The following is a 26142-nucleotide window of genomic DNA, read 5'->3' as shown; positions in this document are numbered from 1 at the left end:
GCTTACTGAAAAGAGTTTAGTTGCAATGAAGCAATGAAGTGGACTGAATATTGATTTCAGAGTAATGTTTGATTATATTTTATTTTCATCCTTGTAATAAAATATGTGTAAAGAAATTAAACTCTGAAATCTACAGGCCCACACAAGAAACCATAATATCATGGAAAAACAGTCAAATTTCTACATAATACAACCATCTATTTAATCTTTAATAATGGTGAAGGAGATCACTGATAAACCAATACACAGGAAAAACCACAATCCAAAAAATATAAGCATGATAATCAATGCATCACATAAATTTAATAATCTTACATAGAAAACAGATTCTCTAGAGTGATGTGAATGAAAATAATTTGTAATTAATGACAAACTACAAAGACATCAAACAGAAGCATATCTAATTCACATTAATGTAAATATTTTCAACAATGACCTTATATAATCATATATACATAAAAATCACTAAAGCAAGATTAATTTTTCACTTCACAATTTTACAATCATCTAATACACTAAAATAAAATTTAAAAAGGTTACATTGTATTCTATGATACACATGTTTTATATACTTATAAATTTGCTTAAATGAATGTCAGAATTAAGTTGTATAGATCACAATTAATAATTTATTACACATAGTAACAGAATAAATAAATCTTTACAGTAATAAATAAATATTAACATGATATTTTTAAAATACTAGTAACAGAATTACATAAAAAAATAGGAAACGCCTAATATTATCACAACTTCTTTAAGCTAATTCCTAAGATTCGTCTTGTCCAACAGAAGCATCATCTCCACCATGTGTCCTCTGCAACAAAATAAATTAACATAGCACAATCAATTAATGAAAAGTAGTTTTATAAATAATTCGGCTGAAGAAAACTAGCATTAACTACACTCTTTCAAACCCATATTACCTTTTCACGCTCATAATTAGCAAATTCACTTCACATTAAGCATGTAGCAAGTATCCAAAAAAAGAATATTCAGATCATGGTTTTAAATAGATATGTACTGCTTTGTCACACTATCTAACCTAGTAAGTATTCTCAAACAACTATCAATGTCAATGGACTACTGATAATTAGATGTTAATTGTGATGATAATTTGAATATGAATATGTTTATGTATCATACATTTGAATATGTTATGTATTATATTTATAATGCATAAATATATACGATTTACATACTTATTCACAAAATACGTCACTCATTCAAAACTGAGCGAATATACTTTTTACACCTGCAGCTAATGAATATCTTTAAATTAAGCCTAGTGATGAGTGGTATAAATTAATGTAGCGCCATTTCAACTGCAAATTTATACTTTGGAATCACACAGCGCCTGTGTAGCACTTATCTGTTGTCATATGTAGGGAACAATATTCCAGTTATATTCACATTAATTGTGAACACAAACTAATTGAATAAAGTACCACTAAGTGTGAGGTTTAAAGAGTAATTCATTTCTTAATGGCAAAAAACAAAACTGTGGATATCCAAGAAGAGATTTGTGATGTTTGCAGATTAAATGTTATGTCTGAAGGTAAAGTATGTAGAGACATAGAAAGTTGTTGCAACGGGATTTTGCTTCTGCACAACATTTGAACAAGCATTACTACATTAACAACCCAAGAATTATTACAGTAACTTTACTGGAAAATCTTTTAACATTTACCATACACTACCAATCTTGCAGTCAGCAATTACTTTATTTTTCTCCATTTAAAACAATGGTTGCAGTGCAAAGAATTGAAAATGATGAACTTAAGACGAATAATTAATTGGTTTAAATCACTAGTAGGAACATTTTTTCAAGGCCCTGCCACACTACATACAATTCTGTTTCTTCTACAGGGACCAAGCAATGGCCTTCAAATCTAATTTTAGTTTGGGAAATAAACCAGTTGCAGGGGCTATATCAAGAAAGCACAAAGGGGGTGGCATGACTACCATGTTGTTTGTTAAAAAAACTCATGATTTGATTAGTGTGCAAGGTTGTATTGTCATTTTTGTTTTTCTCACAATTCTATTCTTTTATACCTCACATATATCTAACGCCTCAAAATATCACAATCAGAATTCACTGCAATACCAACATGAACAAATTTTCAGTGAGCAATGCCTTTGGTGGCAAAATACACAATGAGTATGCTTTAAGCTGATCTGACTTGTGGCAGCTTCTTTGGTCTTGGCAACAGCAGGGTCTTTCACTTTGACTGTTGTGTTGTCATCAGATCATACCTGTAAACCCAACCTTTATCGATGGTTGCAAGTCTATAGATAAAAGTAAGATCATTGTTAGCCATGTCATGAAACTCACGATACATTTCAATATGCCGCTGCTTTTAATCAAGTGACAAGAAGTAAGGAAGAAACTTTACAACAAGACACAAGTTCAAATTTTCAGTTTTGATTTCTTGGCAGATCAATTTATAGATTGCTTGGCAATGATCCTCATAAGATGAATTCCAAATTTCATCCATTTTTTTGGCGTTTTCCTTGTGGAAGTTCACCGACAACAATCAATTTCAAGTGACATTCTACGAGGTTTGAATATATAATATATGAATTGATAAATATAATCAACAATGAATATATAATAAATAAATATGCAATATATAACATACAATTCAGAAAGCTGTGTTCAACCTAATGAATCTTCATAAATAGCCTCATAAAGCTCTACAAACATGTTAGAAGTCATTCTCCCACATTTCACAAAAACTTTTATGAAGTCCTGTTGTTCAAATTTATTGACCATCGTTCAAACTTACTGGCCATCAAGGCAAATCATAACATAATACTATAAAATTATAAATGTAGACTGCCCACAATACAATGCAGCATGCCTAAGATGCAATAGGCTTGGGAGTAATGACCTCTAATGTCCAGTACAGTACTGTTGCAGTGTAAACTCTCTACGAATGTGATCTAGGAACTAATGTACTTCAAAATTTAATAACGTTTCAACAGTTAAATTTAATTAAAATCATACTGACAAAAAAAATACTTGTGTAAAAGTAAATCTTATTTTTTATAAGGTCAGTACATTTTAATATGCTCTTAAAATAAGTTAAAAATAAAGGCTGTTAATTGAAAATGCAATTAAGGGTCTCATTTTGTTTTGAATACTTGCCAAATGCTGGTACTTTCTGTTTGACTTGCCCATATGTATAAATTAATACATAATTATATTATATTTAATGCATAATAAATTTTTAATTACTGAAGCTTTTTTTTTTAAAAAAAATAAAGGTATAATCTTAATCAAATAAGCACTATAGTAAATAATAACTACAGGCATACTGCTAAGCTAACTTGCTGTAAAAAGAATAACTTTTCAAATAAAACCTATCTACAACTACAAAACAATTTATCCATATTCTGTTTAAAAATTAAAAAAAAAAATTAAATGATTCAATCAACAATAAACAAAAACTCGTAACTTTTGTGGCAATGATGACAGGTGCTCTAAGACATCTAATCACAATAAAAAAAATTATTTTATTTCTTACAGGAGAGGGGTTCCAAGTGAGGTAATCTGGACGTGTAGCAGCATGATATTCATCAACAAGTTCTTGTACAACTTCTCTTGAGTCATCAAGCTCTTCTAAACTATCTCTAAACATTCGTTCTTTACGGAACTGTTCCAAAAATGCCTCTCGTTTTCTCAGCTTATCATACTGCTGCAATGCTCTGTCAAACAACTGAAATTAAAATAAATCAATCTATTTTAATTATTTATAATTATACAATTATTAATAATTGTATAATATCTTACACATGACCAATTAATATTTTCTGTTATATTTGCTGATAAAAACATAAGCATATGGGAAGTGTATGTTAAATAAATCAAAATTTTTATATAATATAGATAAATTAAGACTTCTTTTTTAACAGCTAGAAATCTGCTTCTAGATCTCTTCAAAACAGTAATACAGTTTCTTTCTTGTTGTGTTGCAAATTGTGTTGTTAATGACTGTTGTCATAACCTTTTTCTGGCTTTTTTAATAAGAGTTGTTCTGATGCACTTAAAGTTCATGAAAAGAATCATGTCAGAATAACCCATCACAAACAATGCACTTCTGTTTTTTCGCTTAATACATATTTGAATTCAAAATGTAGTTCTAATATCTTAACAGTAAAATACATAATACCAGTAATAATTTGCAATAGTTTAAAAAAATGTGTATCATTAACTACTAAACAAAAAAAAAAACTAACTTCATTGCAAAGTACAAAAAAAAACAATACGTAATAAGTGTTTTTGCATAAAAATGAACATCATGTTAACTGAAAGTAACATAGATAAGAAATAAAAACTAACTAAAGTAATTTTTTTAAATAATTGGGTCGCACCTAAGACTGTTAAAACTTTTTCACAAAAACTAGCCTATATTATTTTGCGAAGTAAACAAAAACAATATTTAACTTGGTCTGTATAAAAATGATAAGAAAGACAGATTTCAATTTAACAAAGAATATACATATGATCAAACTTTAAGAAAAATTAAAAGCACTGTGACTAAAAAGCAACACAGATAAGAAAACTAAAACAGAAACACCTTATTTTATACAGAAAACAAATGTTACTGACATTTACTTGAAAAATATTTTTTCATTACTAATCTAATGCGTTTGCAGAATGCTATCAAAGTATGGTGTAAGGCCATGATTAATAACATAAGAGCATTTAGTAGCTGCAAGCTGAAATTTTGACACTATACAAGTGTCAGGAAACACAATTTTAAAAGTTGCATCAATATCTTCATACAAACTAAAAGATAACATATTTTGTACAACATTGAGAATCCACATAATCTGCACCTTAGAAACATTGTCTTATATCAAAAAGAAATAATTGTGTGGTCATTTTGCATAAACAAAATCGACGATTCAAATGTATCATTTGCTCCTGAAATACTATTACTCTGACCAGGTCCAGGCAAAGAACACAGATGTAACACAACCATTGTTCTCAGAACTGTTGATCAAAGTTTTAGTCTCCTAAGTTGAAGTACCACTGAGAGACAAAAACTTTTTCAGGGAAGGCTGAGAATTCCTTATCTTAATTATTTCATTATGCTGCTTTCCTTTAATGTGTGAAGTCACTGCCTTTTGGCTCATATTGCCCAGTCCAAATTTTTTTTTACACACATCACAAAAAGCATGATACACACCTCCATCTCTTCTCAACCGATGAATTTTGGGTGTAAGTTTATATCTAACCACTGGTCATTTAACAGCCTTTTAGATGCCATTTAAAAACAATTAATTACCTAAAATACAAAAAAAAATTCATGGTGGTTTGAGAGAAATCCCAAAAAAACAGTTAACCTTTAGATTTTTCAATAGTAACTTTTTGTTTAAAACATCACCAGTGAAATATTAACAACAATTTGAAATATTCCTCCTTTAATATAAAATAATAATTAGGGAATGATAGTAAGAAACAGAAGATATTAATTGCTGCTTCATGCCCGTAGTTGCAAGGTGCTGGGCAATGGGGTTGCAACTTCTCAATGCTGAGAAAGTATATCAATATATTTTGGCATTACTTAACAAATACTTCATTAACATAATTTTAATTCGGCAAAACTGCAATTCTCTATAAATTTTTAAAATTTTTCCTGACGTTTCCTAATTTTTTCTGCCTGTGGGAAACATGCAAAAACTTATGTCTGAAAACATTTTGTTATCAAATTATAGGTCACAAAAAATTATGTTAAAAATTTCAGTTCACCCGATGAAATTTTTAGGCGTTATATAAGGGGGGAAACTTGACAAGTTTCTTATGTTATTTGATCCGAAAAATCGAATAAAAGAGGTTCAAGAGCTTCTAAACCTTATACAGTTAGCTTCTACAGTTTTCATGATAGCTAACCTAAAACAGAAAAATGCAGTAACGAAAAACACATTTTTTTTTAGGTTTGAAGTACAATAGGTTTGATAAATGACTAATAAATACATAAATATTATTATCAAAAACTGTACAAAATTTAACTGAAAAAATTGATTAAAAGTCTATATAAAAAATATAACTTATTAAAAACAAAACGGAAAAACCTAACATAAAAATGTAATAAATTTGTAGAAATTAAAAAGATATTTTTAGTACAATAAATTTAGACCTTCGAAAAACTAGGCTGATATATGCTTCAAAAGTAATTTGAATACTTCTCATTGTTCTTATAAAATTGTTGTTTAGGTGGTTCAGCTGTTTTTGACATTTTGATAATGTTTAATTATTTTTGAGAATAAAGTTATGTCGTGTTTTGTGTTTGTTCTCCTCATTAACTGTACCTACTTTCCAATTAAACCTGAATTTAGAAAAGTGTAATTACATTTTAATTTTTTTGTTTTGAAAAATACCATGTCTCCAATCATGCAGAATATGCTGATATGATTTTTGGGTATGGCTTTTGTGAGGCAAGCGCTGCAACTGTGGTGGAAGAATACTGACGGTAGGAATCTTCTCTCTTTTTTTTGTTTGCCTCTGGAACCACTGTAAGATATTATTTCAGAAGATGAGTGAGGATGTTATGTATGAATGTAAATGAAGTGTAGTCTTGTACAGTCTCAGGTTGATCATTCCTGAGATGTGTGGTTAACTGAAACCCAACCACCAAAGAATACCAGTATCTGCGATATAGTATTCAAATGACAGTAGATATTCTGGACAAGTAGTTCCAAACCATAATGAATGTGACATAAAGGTTGGTGACATCCCAACCCTGTAGGAGGAAGACACCCACCTTGTGATATTACTGGTCGCCACACCAACCCCCACCACCTTTGTTCCATGCCCTAAGGGACTTTACCAGAGGTCATCTTTAGACCATCTAATGTATTACACCTCACAGTCATCAGTCAGGCCTCGGTCAAGATGCCACTGAAGTAAATCCCTTGGCAGACATTTGCATCAGTAAAATACAAATCAAATTTCGCCTTCACATAGGCCTCAAACGTATATCTTCACATCCAACCTAATATGATTCCCTCAAATTAACTGACCGAAACCACGGAAGTGCAAACTCCACACCTAGTAAAGATTTGACAACACCGTTTGTGACAGTGAATGCTTTAGAGAACAAACTAATTTAAAGTTAAATCAGTCCTACACTCATAGCAATCAAAATTATGTTTTACACAACATAGAAATTCAGACCTACACCCAATTAAGTAGTCGAATTTAAGTCACCTAACATGGGGAATGCAACTTCATTTCGGTTTGCGCAGGAGCCGGGAACAAACCCCGCACCCCAACCCAGTCATACCATGATGTCTCAAGTGGCATTACCAAGTCAGAATCACATCCACCACCAATGGGGAGAAGCCACACCTCCGGTCAAATGAGTTAACACACCCTGGTAGCACGGCCACCCCTGACCAGTGGAAGCCCCAAAGTAAATCACAAACAATACCAATATAAACATGGCACGATGCCAATGCGCCCACCTCCAACCAATCCAATGCCTAAGCCGGAACCCTAGCCACGGGATCCTACCATGATCAAGTACCTTGATTTCATCACAAAACCAAACTGTTATTATTGTTTTAACAAGGTCAATTTTTGTAGTACAATTCATTTTTGACTAGTTTTTTACTATTGCCCAAAGATTTTAAATTGGGTTTAAGTCTGGAGAGTTGCCTGGTCACAGGAGGAGTATTTTAATGTTCGTCCTTGGAAAATTTATTCCACTTTTTGGTAGTACAGCATGGTGCCAAATCTTGTTGGAACACTCATCTTGTAGGAATTTGTTTTGAAGTTGTGTCACAACCCTTTCCTTCAGAATCTTGATATAACCATCAGTTCTCAACATACCATCTAATCGAGTTAATGTAAAAAGGACCTTCATCAATGTGAAACCCCAAAAAAATTTTCTTAGGATGTTTAACTGATTGCTGGATGTGAGTGGTGATCTGTTCTTATCTAATACTTTTTTAATATAAGGAATCCTTTGTCCCTGAACACAAAAATGTGATTCTTCAGATATCAAAACATTTTCCAGTCTTCTTTGGTCCAGTTAGCATGTGCTTTGGCTCACAAGAGCGTTTTTTGCACATGGCCAGTGTTAAAAACTGCTCTTTAGCTTGCTGACAAGCTTTCCATCCAGCTGTAAGAAGTCAGCATCAAATAGTTGTCACATGTATATCTGTTATACTGGCTGCTAATTTTCAATTTAAGTCCACAGCAAATAATTTTGGATCAAGTTTACTTTTTTCTCATTAATAGATCTTTGTTGGAGTAGTTTTCTTTTTTGGCCAAATTTACCTTTCCTTTGAAGTAAAAAGGGACCAGTTTTTAAATTGTTTTAAAATAGTATTCACTATCCTAGTCTCACACCACACTCAGAAGCTATTTGTTGTGATACTGGTATGCTTAAAAAGAAAAATAATTCTCTTTTTGAACACTTTCTTGGAATTATGTCCATTAATATATATGTCCAACACACAAAACAAAAGACATGAAAAAATGATTTTGTATATGAAAAAAATTTCCACAAAACACTATTTACAACATGAAAATTGGGGGTTTAAATAATCTCACATTACAGAGACAGCTTAAAGAATGAATGTGTCATGCAATGTAGCTTCAACATAGAAACGAACAAAAAATTGTCTACAATCGGATTAATTTGCATGCACTGAATTTTAGTCATGCACACATGCAATTTCTCACTCTCTCTCTCTCTCTCTCTCACACACATGTGCATGCATACCCATTCATGGAGGAGTATATAACATCAGAATTCAGTTTATATTCAATACCAAGCCCCCTGAGGATGGTAAAGGAAACAGCAATTTTCTATGTAAATCTCATGTTAGCTATTGTGAAATCTGAGCCTTAGCATCCCCTTCCTTGTCTTATTTTAGTTAAGATCCTTTATTTTATAGAATTATAAAATAAGATATATAATAGTATTAATCTATAATATTTCTATAGTAAATATGTGCTTCCAATTTAAAAATTTCATATTTTTTTAAATTGTTTTAAAGCAATAAAATAGTCTTGATTAATAAAATATTTGTCTGAACTAAAATAATTCATTTTGTGTGGTGCTTGTAATAAATTACACGTCCTACTTCTTATTTATTCTTCCTATTCTTGAGTTTTTGATTCTGTATAACTTATTCTATAACCTGATCAAAAGCCTTGCTGTTATTTTTTTTTTTAACTGACCACTAATTCCTACACTATTTAACCTTAATTGGTTAATAATTTAACATTTAATAAATTAGAATTTATTTATTTTTGGGGCCAGAACTACCATCTCCTTTCACTGACTTTTGGCTTCAGGCTAAAGAAGAATAAAAAGGTAGGATGGACATGAGTAATTTATTGCAAGTATTTCACGAAAAGAATTATTTTAGTCCGCACAAATTAAAACACCAAACTGACAACATTTTACATTAACGTTCTTGCCTCTTCAGCTTAAGATAATATCTGATTTTACCTTATATAATCCTTGATGAGGAAGATAATATAATTAATGATTAAGCAAAAATACATAAAATGTAATGAAAATTTAACAGTAACAGGAAGAGAATGCTATATTCTAAGTAACAAAACAGTCAAGGATTACAGCCTAGAATATAGAATGAAAAGAGGTTCTCAGCTTTCACAGTACAAATTATTAACATATACAAAATTATAAATCCGCTTACCAACAAATATTTGTATAAACTTACATTAACGCTTTTGGAAAATTATTTCCAACTTCAGGGATGTATCGTAACTAATTATACATATAATAATATTTTGCATATTAAATGAGTTAGATAAAAAACATTTGTATAAATATAACAACAGTTAGTAAATTATATAATTTCGGATTTATAATTTATATTTATAATTTTGTATATAATATACGAGGTCTATAAATAAAGTACTGAAACTGGTTCAGAAAAACTTTTTATTTACAATCCAAATATACATGGACTCTCTCACCTTCAAAATAGTTCCCTTAGGAAGCCATGCAAAGCTTCAAACGGTTTTCCCACTCTTCGTAGCAGTTAGAATTCAGAAACCAGAATATCCTTCAGGTGAATAAGATGGTTGAGGATCTACAGGATAGTTTTTCTTTACCAAAAACTCATTAATTGAGAGTGCAGTGACAAGGTGCATTGTCATGATGTAGTATCCAGTTGTTTTTGATGGTTGGTATCACGCGAGCAACTCTTTTCCACAGTCTTTCAAGAATTTCTCGGTAAGCATATTGATTAACAGTCTGTCCTGTAGGCAAAAACTGCTTATGGACAATGCCATTACTATTGAAGAAACAAATTAGTATGGTTTTGATTTGTTCATTTTTGCTTTTTTGGGACGTGTTGAGTTTGATGTGTGCCATTCCTTGCTCTGGCATTTTGCTTCTGGGTCGTACTCAAATATCCAAGATTCATCACCAGTAATAACATTTTTTTTAGAAAATCAGAATCAGTTTCAATTCACCGTAGAAGATCACGGCACACTTCCACCATATTATTATACTGTTCTACAGTGAGGTTTTTTTGAACCGATTTTGCACAAATCTTTTTCATGTCCAATTCGTTTGTCAAAATTTGATGGACTGTGTGGTATGGCTGAAACTCAATTATTCTGCAATCATTTTGACAGTTAATTGCCAGTCCTACCATATCAAGTCTCTGATGAGCTCAACATTGTCATCAGTTTTTGATGTTAACAATCTTCCAGAGCATGGATCGTCTGCAACTGACTGTCTGAAAATGCTTTAAACCACCTAATAACTTGGGCTCATGACAGACTGTCATCTCCATATGCCTTTTTCAATTTTGATAAAAGTTTCAATAGCATTCTCATAGAGTTTAACATAAAACTTGATGGCATAACGTGCTTACTTATAATTATCACTCATTTTTGCAATGCACAACAAAAACTTGTTTCACAGCCTGTTTACATCTCACATGGCAACAATAGACTAAAAATATTAAAACCTAATATAAATCAGCTGTTCATATAACCATATGTTTACTAGTAACTTTACAGTGTTGCCTCTTCGGCTGCCAAAAAAACTGATCTCATTACTTCATTTACAGACTCTGTATATACCAACAGGCCATGTTAAATAAAATTAATCTAAATTATTAACTGTAAGCACACTTAACAAAAATCATTTAATGTAAAAATAAATGAGGCCAGGATAAACAAGCAGGAATCATACAGGACTTTTCAGTGCTTACAGAAAGGTGTAAAAACAAGATTATATACAGGGGCTGAAACTGAAACTAATGAAAAAACCGGAAATAAAAAGATAGAATTTCAGATCAATACATAATGTGACATTAACATATGAAAGAATAGATATAGTCATAGAAAATTATTGAACGATTCAAATAAAGGAAACAATTACGGGCGAAGTGAAAACCTCATGTAAAAAAGAGAGTTAAACATCCAGGATAATTTATTAGACTGATGGCTGAATGCAGAAAATACACAAATGCAAAAGATGATGAAGGCAGAAAATTTTACTGAACAAAGAAGTAGTACAAGTTCAAAGTAGCAAAGTTATAAAAAGATTAGTTACTTTAAAGGAGAATAATAATCGAAAGAGATAAAACATTTAGAAAAATATCAGAAAAGAGAGAGCTAGTAAGACCAGGAACAAACAGGACTGTAACAGACATAAAATCATTTGATGTGATATAGATGAAAGAAATGATTTCAAAAAAGATTGTCCTGTAACCTGAGTTTGACAGAACTCTGAAAAAAAGTGGACATACATCTGAATCACTATGCTGTTTGAGCAGTAGTATCAGCCATACCCTGTTACTTTGGAAAATTTATGAGACTAGAGAAGAACCTCAAGTTTCAAACCATAATTTTACTATACCAATGAAAACAGGAAGTGATACATTTGAGAACAAACACCAAGTTAACATCTTCCAAATTACTAACTAAAATTACTTGCAGAACAAAATAATGAGGTATACCAAGAGCGCCTAATTAAAAACAAAAGTCTCAGAAGAGCATCTGGACACAAAATATTACTTTAGCTCTGATAATTTCAAAAGACAGGCTGGAGAAAAACAAAGCCACCCTTGCATATACAACATTTACAGATTTTGATAAAGCATTTGATAATCCTGAATGGAACAGAATGATATTTCATTTTTTTGATACACTACAAACTTGGCAGAAACCGACACATGGACTACAGACACTGAGAACACAAAAATAACTATGTGAATGTCCATAATTAATGAAAATGTATTCAATACATTAACATTGCTTAAAGAGCACTTACTGAATTGCAGCATACCAGAATATGGTACAGTAAAATCTCCCCAAAACAGAATCTGATGGGACCAAGTAAGAATTCATTTTTAAGAAGTTCTGTCTTACAGAGTTTTTAAAAACTGAGTCAATTTATCATGAGGTCCTGTGCTATGAATTATACAAATGTAAAATGAGGTTAGACAAGGATAAACGTTTGGAATAATTCGGAAATTACACTGCATATAGAGAACATTAACCACCAGTTTTCAAAAACTGTTAGTAATTTTTCATTTAAAAGTTACATTTAATTAGAAGACATATAATTAGCCTAAAACACATGATCTTAACACAAATTCTAAAAAAAATCACTTTCTAAAATAGTCAAGTACAGTGTTCTGTATCAATAATTTACTCTTGGAACTTTCATTTGCAATAATATTTCTAGCAGTTAACATATTCTGTCACAAATCATTGCAGTTTACACGAATTGCAAATTCTTCCAGCGATGCAATTATACTCAATGCTTTTCCGAAACTGTTAATTTTATTTTCTGTGTCCTCTCCTTATTGCAACTTATTTGCAACTTATAAATCTGCAAATCGTGGGAATGTACAAAAAATTTTTTTTTTTTTTTTGTCTAATGAGACAAGATTAATACATAAAATTAAAAGTAAAATCTATGTTTCCTTTCCGTTTCCGTATTGCAGAGTTTTCCAAATTGAAGAAATTAATTTCTATGAAAGTATATCGGGACTTGAGAAACCGTATGTTTGAGGAGGTTTCTGTTTTCTGGAGGTTCTGTTTTGTAGATTTTTCACTGTAGTACCTATTTGTGATGTCACATAATCATGAACATGACACACAGTTCAACAAAAAATCGTATTTCATTATTTTTGTAAGAAAGACTAAACATATAAACTCCCTGATCGATCACAAATGCACACTCAACTGAATCAAGTTGTTCAGGTCCATCAATATAAATTCCAATACTGGAATCACCCACGTCACCTCATTAAACATTACGCATAAGCTGTTACATTTCACATAAGGATGAGTCAAAGAATAACGACTGACTAGCCTTAATAAATATTATTGTAAAGTATTTAGTAAATTTTAATAGTCTCAAGTCTGTAAGTTTATTGTGAACACAAGATCTATCTGCTCACATTACAAATACTCTATAACCACAATAGTTTAATTTGAATAATATTTAAACTGATAGTAGTACGTTGTGATAGTATTATTAAAATTTAACCAAATAATATTATTTAATGAAAATTTTAGAATTGATAGCAACTTTTACCCAGAACAATATCAATGAAGAATGATGATGAGGCTGCAATCTCAGCAATTATTTTTTTTCAACCATCAATACTTTTTTATTACTTTACAGTGATATTCATTTTAATTTTCAAAAATACAAAATTCTACAAAGTACAAGGTAATCAGATTTAAAACATAATATCACTCACCGAAGATATGTTTGTGTGATTAGCCAACATCAATCCAGACACCCTATGTGCTGTAGGTACATAAGGAGATTTGCGTGACAGCGCAACTTGTATACTTGCAGGTCCCCATGGAATGAATTGAACTAATTTACGTTCTCTTATCCTTTGAAGAGATTTATGGACTTGAGATGGATCTACTTCTCCCTGAATAAAAAAAAACCATAATAAAAACGATTAGACTTTAAACTTTCTTACAACATACAAAACTACTTTTATGAGAATTATAATGATGGTTATTCGTTCTGTTCTCATCCATTAAAAAAAAACAAACGATCCAATAATTTATAGATCAAAATTCAGCACCCATGAAAGTAACAGTCATAGTGAGACTGACTGCATGATTATATTATATACTATATAATTATATAATATAATACTAATATACTATATTATATATATAATATACTGCATGATTATATATTATTCATTCACTCTCTGAATATAAAATGAAGTTTTTACCCAATCAAGTTATGATATTCTGCATAATTTATTTACTTAAAGAACTTGGTTCAATATAAAATTTATAAAACCTTTAAAAAAATGTTTCACAAACATTATTGTACTACTATAAATTTTATTGTACTTGTGCAGATCTGGCATTCAATTTAGTAGTATTCCAATCCTATTGGTTCATTGTGCAGTATCTCTATTTGTGTGCTACTCCCATGGATGCATATATATATATACAATTTGTGTATGCGCTCACACACACGCGCGCGCGTAAAAATACATTGTCAACTGAAATAATATATGCAAACCAAAAATTTACTCTTCTATTTCCTTGGAGAAAAAAATCAGTAATACATTTTCAACATCATTTTAGAAAAGGATTTTAAGTTTAGAACACACAGACTTAGTCCACCTTAATAAGATAATTTATTTACAAGAGTCATTCAGATATATACCGGAAATTGATTACATAACTTTATAAATTACCTAATTTTTTTATATAGTTTCCTTCAATAGAAATACGCTTTCTCTACCAGATAGGTAGCTTCCTGATACCCTCATCAAAAAAAAAGATGGCTGCCCCAACAACCACCTGTATACATAATGCTCGATTGTGATACTGTCTTCAAATCTTCCCCCTCCTAAAAAGCTTCTTTCAGCACACCAAACATGTGGAAATCACATGGTGACAAGTCTCTACTCTGTACAGTGGGTGTTCAAGAGGTGTCCAATGAATTTTAGCAAGTTTATTGTGAGTATGAGTGGCTGTGCATTGTTGTGGTAGTATCCTGCAATTAACATCATTTGTTTGTACAGGAAATTGACAGTAGCACACCTTTTGAGTCCCAAAACACAGTTGACAGAACTTTTCCAGTTGCCAAGCATTTCTTGGCCTTGATCGATGCCCCTCCCCATTTTTCCCCTACACCATACTTGTTCTCTTGTTTTCCGAGGTGTAAATTGTATTCTTAGAATAATCAGCAAAACAATAGCAGGTGACTTCCCCATTACACAATACCTACAAGAAATAAACTTTCCTTTTCTGCAATAACCTGTTTATAATTCTACATACAACCAATAAACAAACAAAATATTGTTTTAAGTATTATCTGCATTAGTAGTAGCCCATTTCACAATAATAAAGCTTTAGTTTGATTATAAGTAATAAATTCTAAAACTCAGTAATTTTCAAACTAGTTATTTGTGTAAAATTTTCAACAAAAATACAAAAATGATCCACAGACAAATGTCTACAAAGTGTTACTAATCAGAAATAACTCTTAACATTAATAGAAAGCAAACCGTAATCAGGAAAAATTGAGACATACTTATAATCTATTTCAAAACGTGCTTTTATAGCAAATTTTATTTAAAATGATTAAAAAAATGATCCATCAAACAGTTATCTGTTTGATGGATTGTGCCCTGAGGCACAATGTTTGCACCTTGTCCACCTTCATTCTCAATAAATAAATTTAAAAATGCTAAGATGAAGGATTATTAATATGAAATATATCTGATGTTTTAAGAAAATAAAAATACGATTTAAGGTCAATTTTGTAACTTCATTTTTTAAACAGTATTTGCAGCTACTAAGTGAAAATAATATAGTTTTCAAAAAAGTAAATAAACACTCTTTTTTGCAATTTTTTTTTATTAACTTTGCCTGAATACAGATAGTAGGAGCAAAATTAAATTAAAATAGGTAATTAACAGATGGATATAGCTGCATGCACTAGTCTGAAATTGTTTAGACTACCCGCATTCAAGGGATTAAATATGATTCATATAAAAAATTCCTTAGATGATCTTTTAGATAGTTTCACCTCTATAACCTTTTGTACTGTAATAATTTCAATCTTTAGAGTAAATGTTGATATTTAATACATATTCATAGTAAACCTTAATAATTAATTTATCATTCAGTCCAGCACCTTTTTTTGGGGGGTAGGGGGGCAAGTTCATACAAACTACTGAATTGACAAATTAACTGGACTTATGGCAATGGTCTAACATACTGCTGAATTTCTCTTAGGAAACTGTTTCCTAGTCTTAGTAGGATATAATAATTACATTGAATGAAAAGAAAAACAGGAATTCAACACTAAATAATTTTAGTTAACTAAAGAAAAAATTAATTAGTAGAATTTTTTAATAATAAGGTATATATTCTTTGTTAATATCATTTTCAATTTCATTGAAAATGAAATTAACAGAAATAAAATTAAAAGAATCCATTTAAAAATTCAGTCACATCTGCACTATTTTTTTTCTGTTTAGCCTCCGGGAATTACCGTTCAGGTATTACTTCAGAGGATGATATGTATGAGTGTAAGTGAAGTGTAGTCTTGTACAGTCTCAGTTCGACCATTCCTGAGATGTGTGGTTAATTGAAACCCAACCACCGAAGAACACTGGTATCCACTGATACTGAGCTGATTTGCATGCCTGCACTCTTGCTCAATTTAACATAACATGCAAGTCAATTGTTACCCTTTTTTACTGCTAGGATCTGCAATCATTTTTTTCTGGTTACATTGAATTGTTTCAAAATTTGATATTTCATAATTAATTTTTAGATGCACTGGTATGTATTGTGTACAAAATTTCTTATATAAATGGCTTATTTTTGTATTTTGTTATTCTCAATTTGTGGAGCTTTGAAGCTTAGCTCTACTCAAGACAATTGTAAATTAAATAAATTACAGATCCTAAACCATACTGATATGGGAATATTACCACTTACAGACTATTTTTTTAAAAGTTAATTTTATCCAATGCTTCCCCCAGAATTGTGGGAGCCCCAAAATGAGAAAAGTTTTTTTGCAATTTGGAAAAGAAGAAGAACACAAACACAATAGCCCCCACCGTTCAACTTTCATTAATACCGGTACAAGTAAACAAATAGTCATTTTTTCATATTTAACTGTCATAAAATTAGAATTAGATATTTTTACTTAAAAATGTAAAGAAAAGAAGTCATAATTTTGGTTATTGTTTTTCAATAAATAGGAATTATTTTATCAGACGGATACAAATTTTCTGGCCAAAAAAAGTTTTTTTTTTAGTTTTTGAAACTTATTTCAAAAAATACCAAGGTGGTCAAGTTATGAAATAACTTGACCACCATAGCCAGCCGGCTTTTTTTACTAGCATTTCCACATGTTTCAATTATTTTTCAAATTTATTAACTTTAATATGAAGAGGTCTTGGTTACAATGTTTTAAATTATTTTTATGCTTGCATTGTTTATTTATTATTACATATTATATTTGTGTCATTACTTTATTTATTACAAAGAAAAAGACTATTCTCAAGAAAAAAAATCCTGCAAATCAACACATCACCTTCACATTTACTATCAGAAACAAACATCTGGATTCTCACCATTATCATTCCCTACATTAAATACATTATATACATTCATTATAATTTTTAATTAATGATGTGTTCTTATCATCTCTACTTGAAAAAAAAAACTTAATAACAATGGAAGCATACATAATCCATCCATAGAAGACGTTTAATTATACTGAATCATCTATGTTGGGGGTAATACACAGAATACAACAGTACCCGACAGAAAAATTACAAACAGCTTAATATTATACAATCAACTGCTAGATTAAACTCAAAATGTTATTTAACATTTACTCGACAATGGTACTGTGGAATATGTGTATTCAACTCTGTTAAGGTACGCTTAACTTAGGAGCAGAATAGAGAAGAATACACATTTACTAGGAGTATAAAGAGTAAAAATAATACAATTAAAGACAAATGAAAAATAGTCTATAAGGATAAAAATAATCTATAATTAAAAATACCTGAATTATATTAAGGATTGACAGGTAACAATGTGCTGCATTCCTATCATGTGCAGTTGAAACCATCATATTTTTCGGTTGTAGAAGTCGTCTCATGACATCTAACACTGTTGTTTTTCTAACAGATGTTGCCTGACAATACAAAATATACAAAAGAATTTGTCACAGAGTTAAATATTACAACTTTAATTTTGTAAAATACAGAGTTTTTACCTGCAATTATGGTAGAGTATAAATATAAATTTCAATATATAGACAGATGACAATATACAAACAAGTTTTTATCACCTGTGATCAAAATATTATCAGTTTCTGATATCAGAATGTTTATTAAATATTAATATATTTTGAAAGAAAAAATTTCTATCGCTTTTTATGTACAAATGATTTTATCCTTACATATTCTCTAATAACACCATAAATGTATCCGCTGTGAATTAATTAACAAAAGCACTTTGATAATAAAAATATAAAACATAAAGGAATTTTGATATATTCTTAGACGTACTTAGAAGGTAGAATTTTCAAGCAGGTTTGTTTGTGTAAGGAAACATTTTTACTGAGCAATATAAAATACATGGGTTTATTATCAAGACCTTTAATTGTGATTTAGTGTTTGATTTGATAAACTATTTTTTGTGAGTTTGGCAGTGTAATCTTGGTGGATTGTTACTTTTTAGATGACCATGTTAATGATAACAGTATTTTATTTCAGGTTAGATCACGATAAAATTTCTTCAACATCAGGATACGTCTTTATATAGTAGGGTGTGGTCATATGCATTTTACAGTATACTTTATAAAAACCATCTTAAGTTCTGTTAAGTTTTTAAAAATCAAAAAAAAAGCTAAAATAAGAACATAGGTCTGAAAAATTGTTTTTGTTTCATAAGGGTGTTTTTGTTTTATAAGGGCATTTTTGCCATCTAAACAAGTGAGGAAGAAATTACAATTATCTGTGCTGCTATTATGTAATATCATTTTAGTAGAAATTAAATAATTTGTGATTATCAAAGAAATATTATAGTTTTATTTATTTAGAGGAACTCTAAATAGACCAATTTGGTTTCAGGAAAAGTATAGGGACACGGGAAGCAATTTTAGGCCTCAGATTAATAGTAGAAGGAAGATTACAGAAAAACAAACCAACATACTTGGCGTTTATAGACCTAGAAAAGGCATTCGATAACGTAGACTGGAATAAAATGTTCAGCATTTTAAAAAAATTAGGGTTCAAATACAGAGATAGAAGAACAATTGCTAACATGTACAGGAACCAAACAGCAACAGTAGCAATTGAAGAACATAAGAAAGAAGCCATAATAAGAAAGGGAGTCCGACAAGGATGTTCTCTATCTCCGTTACTTTTTAATCTTTACATGGAACTAGCAGTTAATGATGTTAAAGAACAATTTAGATTCGGAGTAACAGTACAAGGTGAAAAGATAAAGATGCTACGATTTGCTGATGATATAGTAATTCTAGCCGAGAATAAAAAGGATTTAGAAGAAACAATGAACGGCATAGATGAAGTCCTACGCAAGAACTATCGCATGAAAATAAACAAGAACAAAACAAAAGTAATGAAATGTAGTAGAAATAACAAAGATGGACCACTGAATGTGAAAATAGGAGGAGAAAAGATTATGGAGGTAGAAGAATTTTGTTATTTGGGAAGTAGAATTACTAAAGATGGACGAAGCAGGAGCGATATAAAATGCCGAATAGCACAAGCTAAACGAGCCTTCAGTAAGAAATATAAGTTGTTTACATCAAAAATTAATTTAAATGTCAGGAAAAGATTTTTGAAAGTGTATGTTTGGAGTGTCGCTTTATATGGAAGTGAAACTTGGACAATCGGAGTATCTGAGAAGAAAAGGTTAGAAGCTTTTGAAATGTGGTGCTATAGGAGAATGTTAAAAATCAGGTGGGTGGATAAAGTGACAAATGAGGAGGTATTGCGGCAAATAGATGAAGAAAGAAGCATTTGGAAAAATATAGTTAAAAGAAGAGACAGACTTATAGGCCACATACTAAGGCATCCTGGAATAGTCGCTTTAATTTTGGAAGGACAGGTAGAAGGGAAAAATTGTGTAGGCAGGCCACGTTTGGAATATGTAAAACAAATTGTTAGGGATGTAGGATGTAGAGGGTATACTGAAATGAAACGACTAGCACTAGATAGGGAATCTTGGAGAGCTGCATCAAACCAGTCAAGTGACTGAAGACAAAAAAAAAAAAAGAGGAACTCTGAAAGATTCAATAATCACCAAAATAGAAATTGGTAAATGCATAATAAAATTCAAAAGAAAGCAAGGTCAGACAATTACAGTTTATCATTTAGTTGTTAACCAGAAAATACCTACAAGATAAAAAAATACACTCAAAATTCATGTAGTTTAGTTATAGAGATTTCTGTTTCACAATAATTATGATCATTCCAAAAGTAGTAACCACTTTATGAAAAAACTGCCAACAAAGATTTTTAAACAAACGTTTTTTATGTAAACTAATTTCTACGTAGTTACCATGTTTATTTAAGCACTCATCATATTATCTGAGACTTGTATTTCCTATTATATTCCTCTGCCAGTTATTTATATAATAGTCACTTTATTTTTCTCAGTCACTCTCAGCTTTCCTCCCAAAACTTCTTTCTCCTTGATAATCAGATAAGTCACTGGGGGGGGGGGGGGGGCAGGTTGTGTTGTAGGCTGGATGATCAAAAATGTTCCACTTAAATTCTATGCAAAACTGTTTTGTTTTCTCAGTGGCATGAAACAACCATTGTAATGAAACCTAGCTAGCTTTAAATTTTTTGGTACTACAGATGAACAGTGACACTTTCAATATGGGTAATGGTGTAAAAAACAAATAAAAAATTTGATGGATTTATCAACACAATGTAGTAACTCAACCACAATGACAGACAGGCAACTAGTAAATTTATAATATAGACATTCTCTACATCTAGATTAAAATTGTGCCACCATCACTGCACTAAAGATTCATCCTATCACCTTACTAAACTTCCTTTATTTGATAGTGGATATCACACACATACACATTCTTGCATTAAGAAAATAGAATTACAGATTTAACTCACACAGAAGCACTGATGCCTACTTTCTTATTCATTTTAAACATCTGCACAAACATTTCAAGAATAAAAAACACAATGAAAACTGACAGAGATTGCACAGACAAATGACTGAGATCAGCTGAATACAAATAGACCAGCATTGAACACTCCATCGAATGGGTATTACTTTCTGTTTGATTCTCATCTAATTAATTTACAATATGACTACTATACATTCTGTAAAACATTATCAATATTTGTACATAATTTTTATTGCCCATCAACAACTGTAAAGTATCAAAATTTAAACCAAATCTCTTTAGAAGTTTTATAATAATTTAGGCCATTTCACATACTAAGGTGAAGACTGCCATTTACATTAGTCATTTCACACAAATCAAAAAATTGCTGATAAAAGTGTCATTCAGAGATTTTGGTGAACAGGGGACGATACCACCTTCAAGAGGCTACACAGTATACAGGAACACATGTGTGAGGAAATATATACATGCTTCAGGAACAGAATCTACACAAAGAAAAAATTCACACAGCTATAGGTCCAGGAACATCAAATTTTTCAATCACAGCTACCAAGAAAATGTTTTTCCAAGAATGCATAATCCGAATAGAGGGTAGGGTGATGAAACTTCCTTTTTTTAAAGGGAAATAAATGCAAAGAAATTGCTGGTAAACAAAATTTATTTTTTGCTAATGAAAAAACATAATTTGAAGTTTTAAGTCATGTAGTTTTAAACAAAATACCTTGAAAGTGGTGGCCGCCATTCTCTATTCATTGAAGCAACCGATTTCTGAAATCCCCCTCTACACATTCCAATGAGAAGGGGAATTTGGGCTATTTCCAGTCGAATAACATTCGTCAACTGAAGCAAGTTTATGGGATAATATTTAAAAACCTCTATCTTGAGGTATTCCTTAAAAAAAATCATATGGCTTTAGAATGGGGGAGTACGCCACCCACAATATGCCACCTTAAAATGAGATGAGTCATCCTGGGAACACTGCCCTCAAAATTGTCATTGAAGATTAGGTTGTGTGGGCCCTGGGACTATCCTGTTGTTTTCAGATATTTCCTAAATGCATTTCTTCAAGAGCTAGTTCAAAAAAGTTATGCATCATGAAACAAATACAACTGTGAATTGACAATAACTGTTTGATTCTTTCCTCAAAAAAATAAGCACCAATAACTCCAACTCTCAACAAGCCACACCATACTGTCACCTTATCACAGTGAAGTGGCCGTCTCTTATGGAGCTCTCTAATGTTGTTAACACTCCAACAGTGCATATTCTGCTCACTGACATATCCAGATAGGTGAAAATTTGCCTCATCACTAAAGAAAAAAGAATGTATCAAGGTGTAAAGTTTCCAATATAGTTTCACATACTGCTATTTGGTTCTGGAAATCAAATTGAGACAATTCTTGAACAACAAACATCTTGTAGGATGAAAATGAAGATGTTCATGATGAATTTGATATATTGTACGATTGGACATTCCTAGTGCGACAACATACATGTTTGCAAGTGGAGTCTTGGAGATCTGAAAATTGAATATTGATTTGCTTCCACATTTTTTGTTGACATAATGGTCTGTTACCATACTGTGAACCTTTTCACCACACTCCTGGTTGTGTCCTGAAGCTCTCTACCCACAAAACAGTCGATTTCCAGTAAGGTACCTAACCTCTAGGCTGAATACCAAAGTGAGTACGAAATCCATGACTACACTACCACATAGGAATGGTTGTTCGAAAAATAGGCATGCAAGCACAAACTGCTCCTTCATTCATCTCATGTTTTCTAATAAAAGATACTAGGCCAAAAGTTCTGCGACTGGTGGTTTGCCGAGCCCACCCCCACTTTTTTACGACCTCCCCTAATGGGAATTCTCCATCAAAATTTTATTTGCAGACACTATATAACAAAATGCACTTAGGTTCGAGACTCAAAAATACATGAAAAAATATTCTTGTCTAAATCAAACTTTGGAAAAATTACATGTGCTGAAGAATTTTCAAGTCCTTTGTGACAAAGAAGAATGAAGTTTAAAAAATGGGATCAAATCAGTGAATTTGAGAATTACAGAAAAAAAATCTCTAATGGAAGATGCCTTTACTCGGTGAAGATCAATAACAAAAAATTGGAAAATGAAAATAATTTATGTTTGTTATTTTCACAAGTTTTATTTAAACATAACAGCTGTTTCAATACATATTACCTTATCTACTTGTTAAATGTATTCTGTACTTCTCTGTACCATTTATTTTATTCTGTACAATTTAAAAAAAATAATAATAAAAAAAGGAAAAATACAATAAAATTTCTTTTTTTTGTAATGATAAAGTACATAAAAACATTTTTTAAACCAAATGACCTTTTTCTTCATTATTTTATATCAATTTATCAAAATTTGATTCAATATACATATATAAATTTGATTCTTTAAAAATTAATTTGCACTACAATAAAAAAATTATTTTACTGTTAATTTAGTAGATACTTCAAGTTAGAGTATGTGTAATTATTACCAGTAAAAATTTCTAAATTTCACTACACTAGATATTTACTCTTCTATTTGTATTTCAAGATTTTATTTTCATTATATTAAGAGTTGGAATCAATGAGTTGGCAAACAGAAGACTCAAGGTTTAAGAATAATCAGGCTTTATTTTTGAGGGACAAGATATTAATTATAATTTATTTCATGAAATTAATTATTTTTCTTTTAGTATGATTAATATTACATGATGTTTTAGTTTTTATATACTTTTTTATCTTTATACGTTTTTATTTTTAATTCTGCTTGGTATTTTATTTCTACACAGAATCCCTATCAAATTGCTTGGTGCAGTTTAAAATGCCCTGGTACTGTAATCAATTTTAGCTAATGAAAAAAAAATTATTGGTTCAATTGATGTAAACCTTTTTAGACATAAAATGGTTGTTACAGTTCAATTAATTAAGTACAGTAAGTAACAGTTTTCCAATTCATTTCCATAATCACTATTAGCATAGGTCTTTATTTGTTTGGTAAAAAAATAAATTATTATTTCCAAACAGAAATAGTTTTGCAATTCTGTAGTACAAAAATAATTTCAGAAATTACTATAAAATATTTAAATAATTTTACAAAATTGGCTTTTAGAAATTAATTTTTACCCTCCAAATCAGATGATAGAGTTTGGACTAGATCTGTTTTTTTATGCCAGTTCTGTTCTTAGTCGTGCAAGTTTTTCTAGATGAAATGTAAACTGTAATTTTAAAAAATATATATATTTTAGTCACCACATTCAAAACTTGTTTACCATATAGAAGGAAACACGTCATTTATTATAAGGTAAAAAAAAAAAAATTAATGACATCAATAAAATTTCTCTTTATAACCCAGGTAATTCAATTAATTATCCAGATAATTAATTCTATCATAGTAATAAACAATTAATAACAAAGCAGGTGTTTTTCCAATACCTCATGATCACTGGTAAGAGGTGTATAACCAGTCATTAAGAAATGAAGGCGAGGTGTAGGAATTAACGGTCCAATCAAACCAACAAGATCATTATTCATATATGTTGGGTACCTGCAAAAATTAAAATTAATTTTCTTAGAAATTTAACAACATATTCATTTTATACGATTTCAGAAAAGACATTGAAAAGAACTGAAAAAAGATCTTAAAAGATAGTGTGAAAGCTCACAATTTAAACTATAATTTAAATTTAAACTCCAATTTTAATACCCTAAAATTAAGATAAAAACTAAACAATTTGTTAATAAAAAAATGAAAAAAATTCATCATTAATTTTAAACTTCTAAATTAGATAGCTGGGTTTTCACTACGTATTTCTAACTAGATTTTATAAAAGTTCTGTTTTTAGTTACGTGTATCCTGAATTAAACTCTGGTTTTGTTTAAGAACGTAAAAAAACAGTTTTCATTCTCAGTATATTATACCCAATGTTCTTTAATGAAGAAGAGCTTTTATACTATTCTACACGTACCTGACACACACCAATGCACCAATTCTAGTTTTCTATAAATACTGATTCTGTATATATTTTTAAAACTATGTTAGTACTACATAAAGAAATGTAGTAATGCTTAAGAAAATTCTTTATTTTTCATTGTTACTAGCAGTTTCAAAAAACATTAATAATATTAATGAAACTCATAAATTACTTCTACAATAATCATTCTTCTTTACACCAGGATGTTCTACAAAAGAATCATTAAATGAAAGCTGCTAGTATATTTTTAATTTTTCTGGGAAGAGGTGAAAACCACTTTCACGCTATCATAATAACTTTTAACTCGGGTTAAAATAATAACAAGAGGCTTCTTCTAGAATATTAAAATATTAGTGCAAAATAAGGTTAAAATTATGATGTAAACTAATATGATAATAGGAATAAGACTGAAACAATAAAAGAAACACAATTAGGATAATACATGAAACATGAATAAGAAACTAATATCAAAATTTTGATGGGTTAAATATTAAATATATTAATTCTTTCTAGAAGTAATAACACCCAGTCTAGTGCATTCTTGCCATTCACTAGGATGCACCATGTCTCTCACCAATTTAAATTTGCAACATAAAGCCATGTAGCATATGCAGTCCACAAGAATGTGGTGCACAGACAAGCAGCATTCATATTGGGCGCATAGTGGTGCACTCTTCACTGATATCAAGTGTCCATGAATAGCTTTGGTATGTCCTAGTCGCAATCGACAGAGGACCACTTCCTCTCAGTGAATTTTCCTGCATGAAGAGTTCCATGGTAACACTATCTTTTTTGTGTCTGAGTTTATTGTCTGCTGTAGCAGTCATCATCTTGCCACCTTCTTCGAAGTGTATGTCTAATGGAATTGATGACATCAGTAGTAGTAACTCAAGCAGAGATGGTTGGCTACATGCATCTTTAGCAGCAGAATCCACACATTCGTTCTCACATGGCTAGGGATCCAGTAGAAATTAACCTGTGTTGTAACA

The 26142-nt window shown here is 30.6% G+C and overlaps 1 protein-coding gene across 2 annotated transcripts in view; it reads right to left on the bottom strand.

Annotated features, from left to right (window-relative positions):
- Positions 1–272: 272 nt before the first annotated feature.
- Positions 273–26142, bottom strand: part of LOC142331808 (tubulin gamma-2 chain) — a 71297-nt gene continuing 45427 nt past the window's right edge. For both annotated transcript variants that reach the window (XM_075377936.1, XM_075377945.1), the window contains exons 7-11: positions 24615–24726; positions 18045–18176; positions 13729–13911; positions 3531–3722; positions 273–817 (exon numbers count right to left, since the gene is read on the bottom strand). In XM_075377936.1, coding sequence (XP_075234051.1) covers positions 770–817; positions 3531–3722; positions 13729–13911; positions 18045–18176; positions 24615–24726 — 667 coding nt within the window. In that variant the 3' untranslated portion in view covers positions 273–769. The remainder of the gene's footprint in view (positions 818–3530; positions 3723–13728; positions 13912–18044; positions 18177–24614; positions 24727–26142) is intronic.

The sequence above is a fragment of the Lycorma delicatula genome, chromosome 1 (genome assembly GCF_047948215.1).
Source record: "Lycorma delicatula isolate Av1 chromosome 1, ASM4794821v1, whole genome shotgun sequence".
Classification (NCBI taxonomy): domain Eukaryota; kingdom Metazoa; phylum Arthropoda; class Insecta; order Hemiptera; family Fulgoridae; genus Lycorma; species Lycorma delicatula.
Note: the sequence above shows the minus strand (reverse complement) of the source record. Positions and strands in the feature narration are given on the sequence as shown.